At 36.6% G+C, this 20,104-nt stretch overlaps 1 protein-coding gene across 3 annotated transcripts; it reads left to right on the forward strand.

Moving 5' to 3' along the window:
* The first annotated feature begins 8,905 nt into the window (after positions 1 to 8,905).
* Positions 8,906 to 19,927, forward strand: LOC104904719 (dynamin-related protein 3A). Of its 3 annotated transcripts, none has more exons than XM_048636365.2 (20): positions 8,906 to 9,508; positions 11,513 to 11,795; positions 11,889 to 11,917; positions 12,003 to 12,104; positions 13,961 to 14,029; positions 14,142 to 14,201; positions 14,287 to 14,400; positions 14,698 to 14,746; positions 14,850 to 14,959; positions 15,143 to 15,235; positions 15,428 to 15,520; positions 15,605 to 15,742; positions 16,638 to 16,751; positions 16,843 to 16,938; positions 17,108 to 17,150; positions 17,293 to 17,435; positions 17,530 to 17,691; positions 18,566 to 18,618; positions 18,705 to 18,804; positions 19,140 to 19,927. In XM_048636365.2, the coding sequence occupies exons 1-20, from the start codon at positions 9,143 to 9,145 to the stop codon at positions 19,413 to 19,415; spliced, it is 2,493 nt and encodes an 830-aa protein (XP_048492322.1). In that variant the 5' UTR covers positions 8,906 to 9,142; the 3' UTR covers positions 19,416 to 19,927. The 3 variants fall into 3 exon arrangements, with proteins under 3 accessions (XP_048492322.1, XP_048492321.1, XP_010691382.1); XM_048636364.2 differs by having other exon boundaries at positions 8,907 to 9,508; positions 17,287 to 17,435; XM_010693080.4 differs by having other exon boundaries at positions 8,909 to 9,508; positions 17,287 to 17,435; positions 17,530 to 17,676.
* The last annotated feature ends 177 nt before the right edge of the window (positions 19,928 to 20,104 follow it).

The raw sequence follows: 20,104 nt of genomic DNA on the forward strand, positions 1-20,104 counted from the left end.
CAAAATCCCGATGAATGATGGAAATGGTAGAAGAAGCGAATGTCGTTCACAATCCGAACAACGAACGACAACCAAAGGCATGAATTGCATCTTGCCACATGAGCAATCCCAAAGAACTCGTGAGCTTGAGATTCTTGGCTCATGATCTGATGAAAAGTCACGTTCCTAGATGACTCATGACTCTCTTTCTCTATAGTCATGTTTCTCCACAGGGTATGAGAACTGGGGTGCCGCCTCCAAATTTGAATTTTTCAAGGCAAAGACTATGAAGGTCATTGCCAAGCGAAAATGAGAGCTAAACATGGTGAGCTCTCGAACACACCTCCGGTTTGTAAAATCGAAAAGCACAAAGTCCCACCATGAACATCGATCATCGCCTCGACCACACTTACACTTCACTTCGTGATTCATCCATTCCTGCAGCAAAGGTTTCAAAAAAAACTACAAATTTTACTACGACAACATTACACCACTATCCCTTATTGAACTAGCAGGCATTTTTCAATTGCCCTAACCAACAATAGACTATAGCCTTAGCAACTCTGAAAAACCAACTTACAATAACTATGTGACTAACCACACTAACTGCGAAACAAACACCAACATGAGAACTAACATAACTAGGGAGGAGAACCCAACAAATAGGGGAAAGCTAGGGAAGCCGAAGGACTTGGGGAGGGGAAGGGGATGCTCGGGAAACGAAAAAAACATCCCACAAAGGGGAACTCAACTGAATAACTTGAACAAGGGATGATGATATGACGCGACTGAAAACCTTGAACAAGGGAGGGGCGAGGAAGGGAAGGGGAAGCCCAACTAACTAGTGAAACTAGGGAAGGGGAGGGAAGGCCCGACGAACTAACACAGGGGAGGGAGAAGGGATGCTCGACGATGTGATAGGGGAGGGGGAAGGGATGTCCAACACACACAACCGAGGAGGGTGGAGGAGGAAAGCCAAACTCGCCGGCGACGAGAGCCGGACCACGCAGCGACGACTAGAAAACTGCAAATGGACAAGACACCTAAACCTATAAACAGTAAAGCTAAAAAACGATAAAGCGGGAGGGGTAGGGGCTCGACGACCACCATGCCTAAGCGGCTCAGGCAGTTGGCGATCCCCTGGGTTTGCTTTGCTAAAAGAGGCGCTTAGAGGGAATTTCTTGGTTGAGAGACGAAAAACGGCTTATGAAGTCAAGCTAGCATATTATAAGTATATATAACATGATGTTAAATGTACCAAGTAAGCAAGACATAATCAAAACAATATACAAATTAATTATTATAACTATACCTATATAGTTATGTATATAAATAATGTCATGCATACATCGTGACTCACCCGAAAAAAGTTTAAAAGCTATAATTATATGTAATTAAATCATATGTATTGCATTATAAATAAAAAATTATTCATTCTCAATCTTAAACTACAAGTATAATGAAGTATATGTGTACTTCTTTTTAATCTCTTTACAACTCCATCTAACATTTTCTCTACTTTTCTTTAATTGCACCATTTCGTTTTTAACACTATTCATGAACCAACTTTGTGAAGGTATCTCGCATCATTTATATACTTCCTCCGTTTTTGTATGTTACACTTTCTATTTTAGGAAGTTTTAAATTAGATGTTACACTTTTATTTTGGGTAATAACTTCTCTCTATCTCTCTCCTATCACATGTTCACATGAGACCCTTTTGTTTTTCATTATCTCTATCTCTCTCCTCTCCAAAAATTACCTAGGAGTCCGTGATTTAAAAAGTGTAACATCTAAAAAGAAACGGAGGAAATATATAAAAAAACATAGTCAAGTTCCAAATAATACCTCTAAAAAAGTTACAAATATTAAATTTTATAATTCGTATATACATAATTAAAAATATTAACATTCAAATAAACTTTTCGACAAATATGTAAAATTAAATGTGCTTTTTGATCTCTCGAAAACTCACCAATTTTTTAAGTTTTGCCATAATTTGTTGAAATATTCAAAGACCCTCCAACCCAAAATGGGCTCCTAAGTCCTAACACCTAAGAAACACACATACTTTGCCCAACCAGCTTGCTTCTCCTGTTCCCTCCCAAACTAACTTCCTATACTAAAACGACCTCATATCACCCCAAAACGACACATCTTTTCCCCAGCACAAGCAATCACAATTCACAAATCCCGAAAAAACAAAATAAATGTTGAGAAACAGTGAATTAGAAAATTTCACTGTTCAAGCATAGTGAATGTCATTACTGCATGTTAGGAAAGTTTCGTCTGCGCAGAAATCGTTGAAAATGTAATGTTAAAAACAGTATACTTCTGCCTATAAATACCGATGTAAGAAATCAGTTCTTCACATCAATGCAATACAATACTCTCTGATATATTTGCATAACTTCTCTCTCTATTTCTCACAACACGTTATCAGCACGAGTGTTCTACCGGAAATTTTTTTTAAGGTATCTTTAAAATTTTTACATCCATTTTTTTTAAGTTTAAATTTTTTTTCTCCAAGCCCAACCCTTTTACTACCCGAACATGGACCAACAAAGTAACGGGATTAACATTGTTTTACACAATGTCTCTGTCTCGGGTATTTATTTTTGGATAGAGCGAAACAATGTGCCATTCACTACCAACCCAGCGAGGGGAACTGTAATACAGCCCCGACCCAGTAACCGTAACAACGGTACAAATACTCATACCAGAGAAAACCCACAAACCCCTGTTCCCAACACCAATAATAACCCTCCTATACAACCAGCTGAAAATCAACCTCCGCCCAGTAATAAAAGAGATAGAGATGAACAGGAAGAAACTAGTAGTAAACGTCACCATACTACTAACGCAGAAAACAAATAATTTTAACGCCACCTTCATGGAGGGCAAGGACATTTTATTTACGTTATTTTATTTTATCTGCTCTTAAACCGCCTATATGGACAGGTTAATTTTTTTTATTGCGCCCTATATGGACGGCCTAGTGAAATGATAGCATTATTATGTCTTATATGTGCAATAATGTCGTATGTATGCAGGGAACAAGCATTCAGAACATTATTATATATTATTGTCTCTAATCTTCTACTTTTTTGCATTTATAGTTACATATTTATATTACCAATTTACTAGCATGCTCTAATATATATTTGTCAATATTAGAATTTTATTGCGTTGTATATTTTTTAACTGTATATGAACTGCACAGTTAGGGATAACCCTCTATAAAAGCGGATTACCATCCCCATTTTCACCACATATCCCTTATCTTCTTCCGTTTTTTTTCTCTAAACCCACAAATTTTTTTCCTTCTTCCTCAACCTTCCGGCCACCATGTTTAACGCCGACGACAACCGTCCTCCACCCTCATCTTCCTCTTTTGAAGAGGATTTTAGGAAAATAAAACTCTACTTATTTCTTATAGCCGGTTTCTTTTTCCTCCTCATGGCATTAATGATATATCTCCTAATACATAAATAGGAGACAAAAAAAAATTTCCCCCGGAAGAATGGCGAAAAATGCACATGAATATCAATTTTTTTTGTCTTTAAGTGCATTTTAGGAAGTTTTTTTTGTTTATTCACTTGTTGTATTTTGTTTCTATTTTTGGTATTTTCTTGCTTTTTTTTTGCTTAGCTTCATTATTGTTGACGCTATTTTTAGTTTTTTTTGTTTGTATTATTTATCTATAATAATAATGATATAAATCAGGGGGAGATAATATATATATGTGATTTATCATCATTACTAATTTCAAATATTTACCTATTTGTAGTCAAAAGAATGGGAGATCTAGTGAAAAGACAATTTAACATACTAGATCTATCTGGGCAAAAGTTTTTAGAATGGACGGTGGACGCCCAAATGAATTTAAAGGCCCAAGGACTGGAACATACAATTAAAGATGTGACAACCCAACAAGGGGATGCAACTACAACAGCCGCATCAGTTAAAATTGCGACTGTACAAGAAAAGGCAAAAGCCTTAGTCCTCCTAGACATCATTTACATGAAAGTTTAAAAAGTGAATATCTACTTGTGGATGATCCAAAAGAACTATGGGATAGCCTAAATGAAAGATATGGGCATCACAAAAATGTGCTTCTCCCAAAGGCACATTATGACTGGACCAATCTGAGGTTCCAGGATTTTAAAACGGTCAGTGATTACAATTCAACATTGTTTAGAATTGTATCATTGTTAAGATATTGTGATCATCCCATCACAGAAGAGCAAATGATAAACAAAACGCTCTCCACTTTCCACGCCTCTAATATCATATTGGCAGAACAATACAGGTTCAGAGCTTTCAAAAAGTACTCTGAGCTAATCTCAGTACTACTTGTGGCTGAACAAAATAATGATCTTTTGCTGAAAAATCATAATCTTAGACCTACGGGGTCTTCAGCCACTCATGAGATAAATGCTATAGAAAGCTCTAATCCACCAGAAGCAAATGCTATACATAGTGGTGGACGCGGTAATTACAACGGTCGTGGGAGAGGACGTGGTAATTACCGTGGCCGAGGGCGTGGACGTGGAAGAGGCCGATTTTCCCCAAGAAATAATAATTTTAAACATTCTGATAAAAATTGGGGACAATCATCTGGAAATCAAGGCAGACGTCCTATAAAGGAAATGATACTTGCCATAGATGTGGCATGACCGGGCACTGGGGCCGCACATGTCGTACTGCCAAACATTTGGTAGATCTATATCAAGCTTCAATAAAAAACAAAGGAAAAAATGCTGAAGCAAACTTTGTTAATGAAGCCACTACATCCATGCCCAGCCTTGATGTTTCAGATTTTTTTATGGATGATGCTGAAGTTGAAAATAAGTTTGTTTAGATCACAATCGATTAATGTGCTTAGTTTATTTCAACTGCTTCAATATCCACTTTCATGTATTTGTTCCTTTATTATTAATAAAAATACGTATTTTTCTTATACAATCATCGTATTTATTATTTATGAAGATATGAATTCATCAGAAGTTGGAATTAAAGAACAATGTCTCCTGGACAGTGGGACAACACACACCATATTGAAAAATAAAGAGTATTTTTCAAAACTTACAATATTCCAAGCAAATGTTAGTACAATTTCTGGGACAGCCAAGCTAATTGAAGGCTCTGGAAAAGCTTGCATTATATTTCCAAATGGGACAAAATTGATAATTAATGACGCATTATATTCGAGTAAATCTCGAAGGAACCTCATAAGTTTCAAAGATGTACGTCAGAATGGTTACCATTTGGAAACAATGACGGTGAACAAAGAGGAATTCATATGCCTAACGGCAGAGAAAAACGGCAAGAAATACATCTATGAAAAATTGCCAGCAATTTCCTCGGGACTATATCGCATAGATATACGTCCGATTGAAATTAATATGATATCTAACCAGAAGTTAGATAATAGAAAATCATTTACTCTATGGCATGACCGATTAGGCCATCCTGGCACAGGAATGATGCATAGAATCATTGAAAACTCAAATGGACACTCTATAAAGAATGTCAAAATTCCTCGGTCAAATGAATTAACATGCTCTGCATGCTCACTTGGCAAATTGATAATCAGGCCATCTATAAATAAGATTGCCACTGAATCTCCAATGTTTTTAGAAAGAATTCAAGGAGATATTTGTGGGCCTATTCATCCTGCATGTGGACCATTTCGTTATTTCATGGTATTAATTGATGCCTCTACTCGATGGTCACATGTGAGCCTTCTGTCAAGCAGAAATGTTGCATTTGCAAAACTTTTGGCTCAAATAATTCGATTAAGAACTCAATTCCCAGATCATACAATAAAGAAAATAAGATTAGACAATGCTGGGGAATTTACATCCCAAACATTTAATGACTATTGCATGTCTATTGGGATTATTGTTGAGCACCCTGTACCTCATGTACATACACAAAATGGTCTTGCTGAATCATTAATCAAAAGACTACAATTAATTGCAAGACCATTAATAATGAGGTCAAAATTGCCATCTACTACTTGGGGTCATGCTATATTACATGCGGCAACATTGATAAGATTAAGGCCGACAGCCTATCACAAATTCTCACCATTACAATTAGTATCTGGTCGAGAACCGAATATCTCACATTTGAGAATTTTTGGGTGCGCTGTACATGTACCTATTGCTCCGCCCAACGTACTAAAATGGGTCCACAAAGAAGGATGGGAATATATGTTGGATTTGAATCTCCATCAATTATCAAATATTTAGAGCCAACAACTGGTGATCTATTTACGGCTCGATTTGCCGACTGTCATTTTAATGAGTCGGTATTCCCATCCTTAGGGGGAGAGAAAGTGGACCCACAAAATATAAAATCGGAAATTACATGGAACGCATCGCAAATGTCGTTTCTGGACCCGAGAACAAATTCATGTGAACAAGAAGTCAAGAAAATTGTTCATCTGCAAAGTATTGCAAACCAATTGCCAGATGCATTCACAGATTCTAAGAAAGTGACAAAGTCACATGTACCTGCTGCGAATGCTCCGGAACGGATTGAAATTCCTAATGACAATAAGGCAATTGAAAATGAGTCAATAGCACGTCGAAAACGTGGCAGACCACCCGGTTCTAAAGATTTAAAACCGAGAAAAATGAAAAGGCAAGGGGAGACAACGAACGAAATTAATATAAATCTCCCAACAGAGCATGATGAAAACAAAAATGAAGAGAAACGTGTTCCAGAAGAAAAGGAACATGAAAGCGTAGACAACAATGAAACTTCAATTAATTATGTTTCTACAAAGAGACAATGGAATCGAAAAGATGTTGTCTTGAATGAAATTTTTGCTTACTCGATAGCGGTTGAAATGACATACGATGAAAATGATGTAGAGCCAAATACAGTTGATGAATGTCGCCGTAGAAAAGATTGGCCAAAATGGAAAGAGGCAATTCAAGCAGAATTGAGATCACTTGAAAAACGTGAAGTATTCGGTCAAATAACCCAAATACCAAAAGGTGTAAAACCAGTTGGGTACAAATGGGTATTCGTGAGAAAACGAAATGAGAAAAATGAGGTTACTAGATATAAGGCAAGATTAGTAGCCCAAGGCTTTCGCAAATGCCAGGGATTGATTATGATGAGACATATTCTCCAGTAGTCGATGCAACTACACTAAGATTTCTGGTAAGTTTATCAGTTTCGAAAGGATTGCAAATGAGATTGATGGATGTAGTGACCGCATATTTGTATGGCTCACTTGACACAGATATTTATATGAAAGTTCCTGAAGGACTAAAACTACCAGAAAATTGCATGCCCAAAGAGATGTTCTCAATAAAATTGAGAAAATCACTCTATGGGTTAAAACAATCTGGAAGAATGTGGTATAATCGTCTTAGTGAATACCTATTGAAAGAAGGATTCAAAAATAATCAAATCAGTCCCTGTGTTTTCATTAAGCGATCTAAATCAGGATTCGCGATCATTGCTGTATATGTCGATGATTTGAACATTATCGGAACTCCTAGAGAACTTGAAGCACTGCAAAATACTTGATGAAAGAATTTGAGATGAAAGATCTCGGGAAGACAAAATTTTGCCTTGGCCTGCAAATGGAACATCTAAGAAATGGGTTTTTGTCCATCAATCAAACTATATAGAAAAAGTCCTAAAACGTTTTTTCATGGACAAAGCCCACCCAATAAGTTCTCCAATGGTAGTGCGTTCCCTGAATGAGAAAGATGATCCATTCAGACCACGAGAAGAAAACGAGGAGATTCTTGGTCCTGAAGTACCATATCTAAGTGCAATTGGGCTTTAATGTACTTGGCTAACAATACTCGACCTGACATAGCTTTTTCAGTAAACTTGTTAGCTAGATACAGCAATGCACCAACCAAGAGACATTGGAATGGAGTCAGACACTTATTACGTTATCTTCGAGGAACACAAGATCTCGGATTATTCTATCAGTCAAGACCCAATGCGTCACTCATTGGATATGCAGATGCTGGCTACCTCTCAGACCCACAAAAGGCTAAGTCTCAATCCGGATATGTATTCACTTATGGAGGTACTGCAATATCTTGGAAATCTACAAAGCAGACTTTGACGGCCACATCATCAAATCATGCAGAATTAATTGCTCTTTATGAAGCTGGAAGGGAATGTGTATGGCTAAGGTCAATGATCAAGAATATCCAAGAAGAATGCGGGATGGAAACAATAACAACAAATCCAACTATCATCTACGAAGACAATACTGCATGCATCACCCAAGTAAGCGAAGGGTACATCAAAGGAGACAGAACTAAACATTTATCACCAAAGCTCTTCTTCACTCATGACCTCCAAAAGGAAGGGACGATCAACATTCGACAAATCCAATCATGTGAGAATCTTGCAGATTTATTCACCAAATCCCTTCCGGCGAAGAAATTTGAAGAATTAGTCCGAAAAATTGGAATGCGTCATCTTCATGATATATGCTAGATTCAGGGGAGTATTATATGCGCTGCACTCTTTTTCCCTTCGATCAGGTTTTTATCCCACTGGGTTTTTCCTGACAAGGTTTTTAATGAGGCAGTTGATTTTAAGCATATAAGATACATAATAGTTATACTTTTCCCTAGTTATGGATTATTCCCACAGGATTTTTCCTAACCAAGATTCTTAATAAGATAACGTCTATTATGATTATAATAGACATTCAAGGGGGAGTGTTGAGAAACAGTGAATTAGAAAATTTCACTGTTCAAGCATAGTGAATGTCATTACTGCATGTTAGGAAAGTTTCGTCTGCGCAGAAATCGTTGAAAATGTAATGTTAAAAACAGTATACTTCTGCCTATAAATACCGATGTAAGAAATCAGTTCTTCACATCAATGCAATACAATACTCTCTGATATATTTGCATAACTTCTCTCTCTATTTCTCACAACAATAAAAATAAAAATAAAAATAAAAATCACACCTTCCGTCCTTCCTTACCAGTCTCTTTTCTCTCTCCTTCCTCCTGTAAATTTTGAAAAACATAAACCTTCTTCTAATCTTCTCCACTCCTACTACTCCATCAAAACCTCTCTTTTTTCTACCTAGGGTTTCACTCAATCATTCAATCAATCGATCGATTTTTATCAGTTTCTCTCTCCTCGGATATCATTAATGGCGGACGATTCAATCTCTCAGCCATCTTCTTCATCGTCAATGGCGGCGGCAGCTGCTTCGCTCGGACATTCAGTCATCCCGATAGTAAACAAGCTACAAGATATAACGGCGCAATTAGGAAGTACTCCTGGTTTCGACTTGCCGCAAGTCGCCGTTGTCGGAAGCCAAAGTAGCGGTAAATCGAGCGTTCTTGAAGCGCTTGTTGGACGCGATTTCTTGCCGCGAGGGTGCGATATCTGTACGCGTCGTCCGCTTGTGCTTCAGTTGTTGCAGACGAAGAACAGTGATGAGGAGTGGGGAGAGTTCTTGCATCTTCCTGGAAAGAGATTCTTTGATTTCAATGATATTCGGAGGGAGATTCAGGTGAATTGAATTTTTATTGCGTTTTTTTAAGTTTTAGATATTCGGAATGTGAATGTTTGATTCTGAAATGAGAAGTTTCTTAAATTGTTTGAAATCGAGTTGAAATGCTGCACTTGTGTGATATCGTACGCGGTAAAGGAATTGTTTCATCTAAAATTTGTAACTATCCTTTTTGTGAACTGAGGATTGTTTCGCGATAGGAGAATGACTTTTTTTGTTTTTAAATTGTTTTTATTGCTTTTGTAGTTTCAGATATTCGGAATTTGAATGTTTGATATTGAAATGAGAAATTTCTTGAATTGTTTGAAGTCGAGTTGAAATGCTGCATTTGTGTGGTGGATAGTACGCGGAAAATAGGAGTATGACTTTTTTTTTTAAAAAAAATTGTATAATTGGAAGAATTTAGGTGGAATTAGATTGTAGGAGCTAGTTTCACCCAGTGAATATCGGAGGCGAAGTGATCAAGTTTTTGTGCGACTTGATATGTAGGCGTTTGGTGCTTATATGTTAGCTGAAGGCTTAGATTACACTAGTTTTGGGAGGTATGCGAAGAAATCTGGTTTGAAGTGGTGATTGGAGGTTTTTGATGATGATAGGCAATGCTGCAACTATGCAACATGGTCAAGAGTTTTTAATTTGGTGCTGGAGCTGAGGAAAGCCGAGGAGTTTGACCGAGTGTTATGTATGATTATTAGTGACAGTAGCAAGTTTGATAACTAAATTTTTAATGGAGTGATATGCATGGTCATTTCACATGTGGTTTTGATGCGTTTGGATAAATTACAGGCAGTAGACAGGTCTTAGACTTATAGGGTCATAGTAGACAACGAAAAAGGGAATTTTAACTGAGCGGATATTATGTCGCATTTTGGATTAAGTGAAGCTGGAAATTAAAGGTTATTTCATTTCTAGCTTATAAACACATAGCTAGTCTTGATCAGCATCTAAGATTAATGTCCGCACAGAAGTTAAGAGTACTAATTCATCTTCAGGAATTAATGCTTAGTTAAAATACAAGCAGCATTGCCGGGGAAAAAAACACGGTCGCTTTCACGTTGTCGCGGGAACGGCTTGTAACGGGAAATAGAACGTTTTGCGGCCGACGCGGCGTGATTTTTTTTTAAAGATTCACATCAATATGTTCTAACCTTATTTGCTTTATTTTAGTTTATGAAGCATTATTACAACATAGTAATATAATCAAATCTATCATAATATCATGTTTCATTAGCTATATGATTTAATCGTAAAATATTTCTGGCCAATATTTAAAAAGAACGGATGTATAACGTGGATAAAAGCCTTCTAACGCGGCGATTTCGCGTTACAGAACGGACACCGCGGCAAGAAGTATGTGATATTTTATTATGGCGTTACGTAACGGGATTTCGCGGAACGAAAAATCCAAAATCCGTTACAAAACGGCCGTTGAGTTGTTGCAAATCCAAATGCAAGTCATTCAGACAACTTAGTTTGAAAAGAGTACTAGAGACAGAGTTTGAAAGAGAAATCCGCTTGAATTTCATTGTGAGAATAGTAGAGACATATTGAAAGAGAAAACCGCTTGAATTTCGCCTACAAAGAAAACTAATTAAAGTTAATTTATCGTTGAGTTATGACCCTACCAAATATTCGGAAGGGGAAAAAAAGTTTTAGGTTTCAAGTAGGTAAATGACACATATTCACAATGATCCGCCAAGGATTTGGGTAGAATTCTTGTACTCAAGTATCAAGTCTGCGAATCAAGCATGATCTCATTGACATGATCAACAAAGAGATGCTGCTTGCTATGAAGCGCTTCACTGAGTTTGGGTCCGAGCTTCTAATATTGATCTAAGTATGAAAATAATTTCCTGGGTTAGGTACTTAATCAATCACTAGCTTATGTTCCTAGCTTTTCTGAAACCATGTATGCAATACCTCTGAAGATGGACCTGTGACCTGGGTAGGATTAGATTTATCTGATGATAATTATCAATTTATCATTGTTGTTTTCAATCTCAGGCAGAAACTGATAAAGAGGCTGGAGAAAACAAAGGAGTTTCTGACAAGCAGATCCGTCTTAAAATATTTTCACCTAATGTTCTCGATATTACTTTAGTTGACCTTCCGGGTATAACAAAAGTTCCAGTTGGTGATCAGCCATCTGATATCGAAGGACGAATAAGAACCATGATAATGTCCTACATCAAAATTTCGAGCTGCTTAATATTAGCAGTTACCCCTGCAAACTCTGATCTAGCAAATTCAGATGCCCTGCAGATGGCTGGAATTGCAGATCCTGATGGTTAGTTATGAAAAAATTTATGCTTATTAATGATGGAATAACTATGAATCTGTGACCATATTTATCTTTCTGTTTTGTCTTATTATTGGGCAGGATACCGAACAATTGGTGTAATTACAAAGGTGCATCACATGCTTCCTTTTTATTTTAACATTAAATGTTCTTATGGTTTCTGCTGAAATGTTTGACACTTCAATGGTGTTTCAGCTCGACATTATGGACAGGGGAACAGATGCTCGCAATTTTTTGCTGGGAAAAGTTATACCACTACGTCTTGGTTATGTGGGTGTTGTGAATCGTAGTCAAGAGGTATATTAGTCATTCTATGTCGAAGTCTAGCTAACTTGGCAAGAATATCAGGAAACAAATACTTCTATGTTGTACTTTGCAATGTTATAAATTTTGATATTCCTCTTTCTTCTCTTTTTTTTGCATCTTTGCTGTGTTTGAATGTGTTCTTGGCACCTGTTTTCTAAACTTTTGAGTACTTTTTAATCCATTGAGTGGATAAGTTTCTATAACATAATTTTTGCATGGTTTATCTTAAATTTTTGTGGCATTCTGCTGAATGTTTCTTGATCTGAATAAGTATTGTCCTTTATTTTTCATGTGAGTGGTTGGTGATGGATAGTCATGCCAATGAAATGATACGTTGAGGACTTAATTGGAAGTCCAAAAAAAACAGGGCAATGCATCAAGATTGACATGAAGAAAAGAGCATGATCTGGTTTAGGGAGGCAGAATGTGTGTGAGAAATTTGTGGTGTACTTGGGGGTGTCACCTGGACTGGAGAGGATATTACATGAGAAGTTTTAGCTTGGGACGCAACAATAACATCCAGTATTCCAGAGTGGAACTGGGTCTTCTGTCTAGAGAGGTTAAAATTTACATTAGTTCACCCTGAACATGTGTGCTGTACGTGTACCCATAAGCTTAGGTATACATTTTCATTTGGAAAATGAAAAAGTTGTTACTAAAATTATGTTATAGCAGCAGCAACTACATCTATGATGTTAATAAAAAGATGATAAAATAAGTAATAATAATGATGCTGATTGTGAGAATAAAGGACAGCATATATATCCTGCTTTCAAAAACTTTCATTAGGTTTTTGACAGTGTTGAGGATAGTTGTCAAATTTGTATTGAAAATTTGGAAATGGATACATAGAACATAAAGTAAGAGGTAATGTTGTGATGAAGAGAGAAAGGGTTGAGTGATGGAGAGTGTGAACAGAGGAAAGGTTTATTTGAAATAGTAAGTGTAAATTTTTTGTAGGATTACTCAAAAAAGAAAGTGTGAATATTAATAAAGGACGAGGAGTTGTACGTATTACTACACAGTAATATAAAAAACAATACTAATAAACAGAAGATAGACAAAGAAAGGATTGAGAACGATAAATGGAGTTATAGGCCAGTAGCATAGGGAGGCATAATACTAACATCTATAACACATAAGTGATGATGAAAGCAGCCGTTGTATGAGTATATATCTACATTACTTAAGGTTATAGTAGTGTGAGTCACGGTCATTGCATTTGTAATGGGCTTAAAGTCCACTATTAACGCACATGTGGGAAACAACCCAGGTCATATTATATACTTCCTCCGTTTTTTTTTAGATGTTACACTATATATTTTAGGAAGTTTTAAATTAGATGTTACACTTTTATTTTGAGTAATAAATTCTCTCCATCTCTCTCCTATCACATGTTCACATGGGACCCTTTTGTTTTTCATTCTCTCTATCTCTCTCCTCTCCAAAAATTACCTAGGAGTCATTGATTTGAAAAGTGTAACATCTAATAAAAAACGGAGGAAGTATACAAATTCATCATCATTGTTATTGTGTCGCTAATCTTTCGGTTGATGTCACTATTGTTGCTGACTTCATGACCACATTTTTAATAATGTTAGTTATTAATGTGAACTTGTGTACTGTCAGGAGATTGAAAAAAGGACTATCTTTCATGTGTCAGTTGCATTCACATTTGACAGGAATATCTGTTTTAAATTTGTTCTTTAAGATTAATCTATGTATTTTAAAAAGTCACATAGAATGCTGTACAGTAAAGAGGAGATGTCACGCTACAATCCATATCGAAGGTATTTCTGTTATTAAGTTGATTATTTTTCTAACCCCTACGTTTTTTTGGAGAACAGGACATATTGAATAACAGGAGCATAAAAGACGCACTTGTGGCCGAGGAGAAGTTCTTCCTTAGCCGTCCAGTATATATCCTCTAGCTTTGTGTTCCTTTCTCTTTTTTCGATTGAGTTGTAGGTTTTAGATTTTGATAGACTTTATTGATTACTCCTTTTGGGTTTCACTTGAGCTCTGCAGGTGTACAGTGATATTGCGGATCGATGTGGCGTTCCACAGCTGGCTAAAAAATTAAACCAGGTGAAACAATGCATTGTTACTGTAGTATGTGTGTGTCACTTATATATTTTCCAGTTTTAATTGTTGTGCTTCCATTATTTTGAAGATCCTAGTACGACACATCAAAGCAGTTCTTCCTAATCTAAAAGCGCGAATCAGCGCACAGCTTGTTTCTGTTGCTAAGGAGCATGCAAGCTACGGAGAAGCCATTGAATCTAAGGTATGATCAATGTGTATCGTCGATTACCTTGTACTTTTTCTTTTGGTAAATATGTCAAAATTCTTGCTGATGCTTATCTAGCATGATTTGAAAATTTTGCATCAAAGTAGCACTTATAATTAATGTAGTGCATCAGTAACCTACTTAACTATATGTGGTCTAAAGAGACCTACCCATCTCCTGTTTGTTCTTCTTTTCCTTTCTTTTTTATATTTTTTTATTTTGGAGAAATTATGGCTTGTGAAACTGAGTGTTGCTTGATATCTTACTAGGTCTTTTGTTTTTTTTTGTTGCTAGGCTGGTCAGGGTGCTGTCATCTTAAACATACTATCTAAGTACTCCGAAGGTAAGTCTGCAATCTTGCTCACGCAGTGTCTGTACAATGTATACCTTAATTACTTCTTTTGTCTATGGGTGATAGCTTTATTGGTAAGATTTTGTTTGGACAGCTTTTTCTTCTATGATAGAAGGGAAGAACGAAGAGATGTCAACATCTGAATTATCTGGTGGTGCAAGAATTCATTACATATTCCAATCGATATTTGTAAAGTGCTTAGAGGTTAGCTTTCTGAGTTCGTTGTCCCTCTTTTGGATCTGTGTTACAAATGTTTATGCTTGTGTATCTTTGCTGCTCCTTTCCCAGTCGGAAATTTTTCTTAATCATGTTGCAATTTCAAGTCATATATTAAGTATTGTTCAAAGTATTTATCTATTACCTTCAATGCTTGATTATTTATTGCAGGAGGTTGATCCATGTGAGGATTTAAGTGACGAGGATATCCGCACAGCTATTCAGAATGCAACTGGTCCCAAGTCTGCATTATTCGTTCCTGATGTATGTGTCATAATATTACTTAACTGACTACTCATCCTTAATAATGTGTCTTGTGAACTGCGATCTGTTGCATCCCCGGTTACTTGGTCTACATATTTTTCTGTGGTTATCCCCTCTCTTTCGCACCAAATATTTTTTATTTATATCCTCTTGGCCTTTAGAAGTTTTTGAATCTAACAGTGGAATATTTAGGTACCATTTGAAGTTCTTATCAGAAAGCAAATTGAACGTCTATTATCACCAAGTATCCAATGTGCACAGTTTATATATGATGAGCTGATTAAGGTAGCGAAGTTCTACTTTGTCATTGGTTTATAATTTTTTTTTTTCTTGAAGGTGCTGATTCTTACGTATAAATCCCCCATGTAGATGAGCCATCGATGTCTAGTTGGTGAACTGCAGCGCTTTCCTATACTTAGAAAGCGAATGGAAGAAGTTGTTAATAGCTTTTTGAGAGAGGGCCTCTCGCCTGCCGAATCAATGATTAGTCATCTTATTGATATGGAGGTAATAGTCAGTGATAGTATTATACTCATGGCACAAGGTCAAATCATCATGTCTTTGCATTTTTTTGTGTGTCGGTGTATGCAGTTCTATTTGCGTGCTGCTGAGTGATCTCTAATGTGTGTTTCCTTTTCTTGCTTGTACTAGAATAGGGTTATTCCTTAATTGGAAGCTAGATTCAAGTTTTCTATGCACTTACTTGTGAGGGAATAAGTTTTAGTTTAATTTTACGTGCATTACTGACTTGGTGAATGGTGATTGATGCGGGTAATATTTTAATACATCCTATCAGATACTTGTAGGCTGTAGCTGAGAATAGAATCATGCCCTTATTTTCTTGAAGTTATCTTCTCATAGTAGATACACCGTACACGTAGACATTTTTTTTTTATAAAAAAAATACTTCCTCCGTTTACTTTTACTTGCTACACTTAAATGGCAATCTCAAATTACTTGCAACTACTACTTTTAGCATTAAGTTATCTCCATCTCTTCCCTAAAAAAAAAAGTTATCTCTATCTTTCTCTTCATCACATAGGTACCTCTTCTTATTTCTCTATCTCTCCTCTCCTTAGTTTATGTGCCTCTTCGGCTCTCCCCATGTTGGAGGTAAAAGTAAACAGAGAAGTATATTTTAGCTAAAAACATGATTTGCTCTTTTACCTTGTTACTGTTGTTGTATTGTTGTCATTATTAAGAGTATATTGATGATTTCTTGTATGGAAGGTAAAGTTACTCATTTCTGCTAGATATGGAATTACCGAATTAGTACATGTTAGTTGCCTTGTTGTCCACTTAGGGTCTTTGTTGTTTGAAATGTGATCTCTTGGTGGACTAGATCAAGTCCCTTAAAAGGTTCTTGTGTTTAGCATACTGAATTCTTATTTCAATTTCATAGATGGATTACATAAACACTTCACACCCTAATTTTCTTGGTGGAGCCAAAGCTGTAGAGGTTGCTTCTCAACACGTCAAGTCCGCAAGATCTTCTGTATCTATCACAAAGCCAAAGGTACCTGTCAATTACAATTTAATCATTGTGTTAGTTTATATGCGGCTGGTATCTAGTCCCACAATGTATCTGGGTGCATCTTGGGTATCAGGATGGTGGGGATTCAGACAAAGCACCTGCATCTGAAAGGACCATCAAAACTCGAGCTATTCTTCCTAGAAATGCAAATGGAGTTGTTGCGGAACAGGTATAGAAACTTGGACTTGATTAGCGCTGCAATTTTTTATGTTTACTGTAATTTTACAAGGTAATTTGTCTGGTGGAAATAATAAATTAAGACATCATTGTTGATCTACGAGCACTCTGTTTTTACATGTATGATTAATTTTTTTTTGCAAATCTTGCTTTATTGACAGAGCAATCGATCTGCAGCAGATGGTGAAAAAGCTGCTCATTCTGGTAAGAATTAAGATGGTGAAAATGCTGACCATTCTGATGGAGACCTTAACCTCAGCAATATGAATTAAGACTATACTTTGCTTCCAGCAGATTCTATGATCTTTGTAGTTCTGATATATAGAAAATGTCTGGACAGGAGCAGCAAATAACTCAAGTTGGGGGATTTCATCAATTTTTGGTGTTAGTGACAATCGCACTTCTTCTAAAGAAACTTCTCACAACAAGTCTTTCTCCGAGCCTGCTCATACCTTGGACCATGCCTTTTCGATGATACTTTTGAAGGAAGTAAGTGTCTTTTGCACGTTGCTACCTATAATGCACTCTTGTTTGCATTACTTTTTTTGCTCTGAAATAGTAACTTTATGTTTGACTTTTGAAGCCACCAACAATACTTAGGCCAGCAGAGACTCATACAGAAAGTGAGGCAATTGAAATTACTGTCACCAAATTGTTGTTGAAGTCATACTATGACATTGTCAGAAAGAATGTGGAAGACTCTGTGCCTAAGGCAATCATGCACTTCCTGGTGAGATTTGGTTTTGTATGTATTCTCTATTTTGTTTTAGATATGTATTGGCATTATGTCTACTCCATACTTGATTTCTTGACTGTCTATGCCTCATGCTTCACAAACTTTGTGAACATAGCTGTGTAGGATTTCCTCATACCTAGTTTTGAGGTTTCCTGCATTTTGGTGTATTTGAGTTTCAACCTTCAAGCTATTAGTGGAGAAGTTTGTGAACTACAGGTTTCTTGCTTTGTGTTGAGTTTGATCTACTCCAATCTCCTTGACTGTGGAAGTTACAAGCTATGATCTTGTTTGATCTAGCAATTTTATGTGGTTTGATGGTTGGTTTTATTTTTCTCCTGGGATTGCAACATCGCTCTTTAAGTAATTGGTGATTGAAGAGCAATTCACAAGCGTGTTATGAACAACTAAGCTCAAAGCTCAGGGGTCTTGCTTTCTTGCTTAAACTTGTGACTGCTTGATCAGAGTATGAGACCTTTTGGGTAATGAACTTGAGCAATGAGGAATTGTAATTAACTCACCCCGTTATACTTGTCAAGTTCCCTAAACGTTACAACTCTTAGTCGGGTGAAGCGTCTGCTTGCCATCTTTATGATTACTCTTATGCATAAGGAAAACTTAGCATGGTTCGTGATAGTCGTAGCATGCCATGGTCTAAATTTTAACCCTGCCTGATAAGTTAAAACTTGAAATCTGAACATGAATTCTGAAATTCGGGGCTATACTCTGGTCTGAATTTTTTGTTGTACTGTGTTTTGCTTATAATTTTAGCATCCAAACAAGAATTGGTAGGTGTTGTTGCTGTTCAAATGGTGTTTTCGTCATACAAGCTATTATTTGTTGTTCCTTGTAGTTGATGTGGTCTTGTTAATTGAACCTTGTGCAGGTAAACCATACAAAACGAGAGCTGCACAATGTATTTATCAAGAAGCTCTACAGGTATAACTGAGAATTATCTAGGTTTTATTGCTTAGTTTTAGTTAACAGCCAAATTTGATGGCACTGATTGCCAATGAACTATACAGGGAAAATCTATTTGAGGAGATGTTGCAAGAACCTGATGAAGTGGCAACGAAAAGGAAGCAAACTCGAGATAAACTACGCATTCTCAACCAAGCTTTCCGGGTTGGTTTCTTTGTGAAACTTCTAGGTTATAAGGACCATTTCAGCGTTGCACATATAATCTTTCTACTGCACTTGAGGATTTGCTCCTTATCAGATTTCGTGATCGATTTATTGTTCGTTCATGGCTGCTGAAATAAAATTATGTCTCTTTTGTTTGTACCCGTCTGCCTTGTGTTCTTTTGTCCCTGCATACTTGTGGCAATTTTTTCATTGTCCGTCTTTATTTATCTTCTTCATGTCCTAGGAATTACATTATCTGTCAGTATCTTGAAAATGAGTTTCTGTAGACAATAATAAACATCTTCCGATTTCTATTATTTTTCCCTCTTTTACAGGTACTTGATGAGTTGCCACTAGAGGCGGATACAGTTGAGAAGGGATACAGTTTGGGGACTGATGCTACTGGTTTGCCTAAGATTAACGGGCTCCTATCACCCGGGTACTCAACAAGCAGTCATTCAAGTGATTCCTATTCGGCCTCCCCAAAAAACCACAAGTCTAGGAAGTCATCCCATTCAGGTGAACTTCAATCACCATTTTATGGTAATGCAGATTCTAATGGAAATGGTCGTGGCTCGCTACCTGGTCTTTATCCAACTATTCATATATGATTATACCATCGATTGGTCTGCTCAGTCATGAAATTTCATTAATTTGGATTGGTCCGCCTGGTATTTTTGAATCTCTATTCTCTGGTGAAAACAAAATCCATAAGAATCCTTTAACTGTTTGTCAAGATTCATTACTACCCGAAGTTGCCTCCTGCATTTCCTGTTTGCAGTCAGTGATATTTTCAGTTGCAAAAGAGTTAGAGGTGATAAAAAGAATACTGCAGATTTTGTATCATAATTTTTTCATCAGTCTTAATTTTCTACTCTTGGCCAATCTATCAGTCAAACTGGTTCTTTATGCTTGTATCTTTCCTTACTATATACTTCTAGTTATAGTGCATATGAGAGCCTAATAGGTATTGTAGGGAGATGTATCGTCTCCGTTCAGTTTTGCCGTATACAAATAATTTTGTGTTGCTTCCCATTGAAAGAAATTGATGGGGAAAGTGACTTATTTGATGGGAATGTATATTCTGAAGTCCTTTAATTGAGCATATAATCTTGTTTTCAAACAGTTGCGTTTTTACTTATCTATTGTATTTATGCTTTGTGCTTACGTGTATTGTCTCTACAAGGCTGCTAGAGCCTAGATGTAAATCATGTTGTTTTGGACTTGAGGAACTGTAAGCATCTGTTTTGAGGACCACTGCTTGTGCTACCAAGTGCGTGTTAGTAGTTGGTTGTGACAC

Source organism: Beta vulgaris, chromosome 9, assembly GCF_026745355.1.
Source record: "Beta vulgaris subsp. vulgaris cultivar EL10 chromosome 9, EL10.2, whole genome shotgun sequence".
Lineage (NCBI taxonomy): Eukaryota > Viridiplantae > Streptophyta > Magnoliopsida > Caryophyllales > Amaranthaceae > Beta > Beta vulgaris.

Coding starts and splice junctions, on each gene's coding strand:
- LOC104904719 (XM_048636364.2), top strand. CDS start 9,143: ATGGCGGACGATTCAATCTCTCAGCCATCTTCTTCATCGTCAATGGCG. Junction 15,743..16,637: donor GTCATCTTATTGATATGGAG/GTAATAGTCAGT, acceptor TCAATTTCATAG/ATGGATTACATAAACACTTC. Junction 17,692..18,565: donor TCCTGGTGAGATTTGGTTTT/GTATGTATTCTC, acceptor AACCTTGTGCAG/GTAAACCATACAAAACGAGA.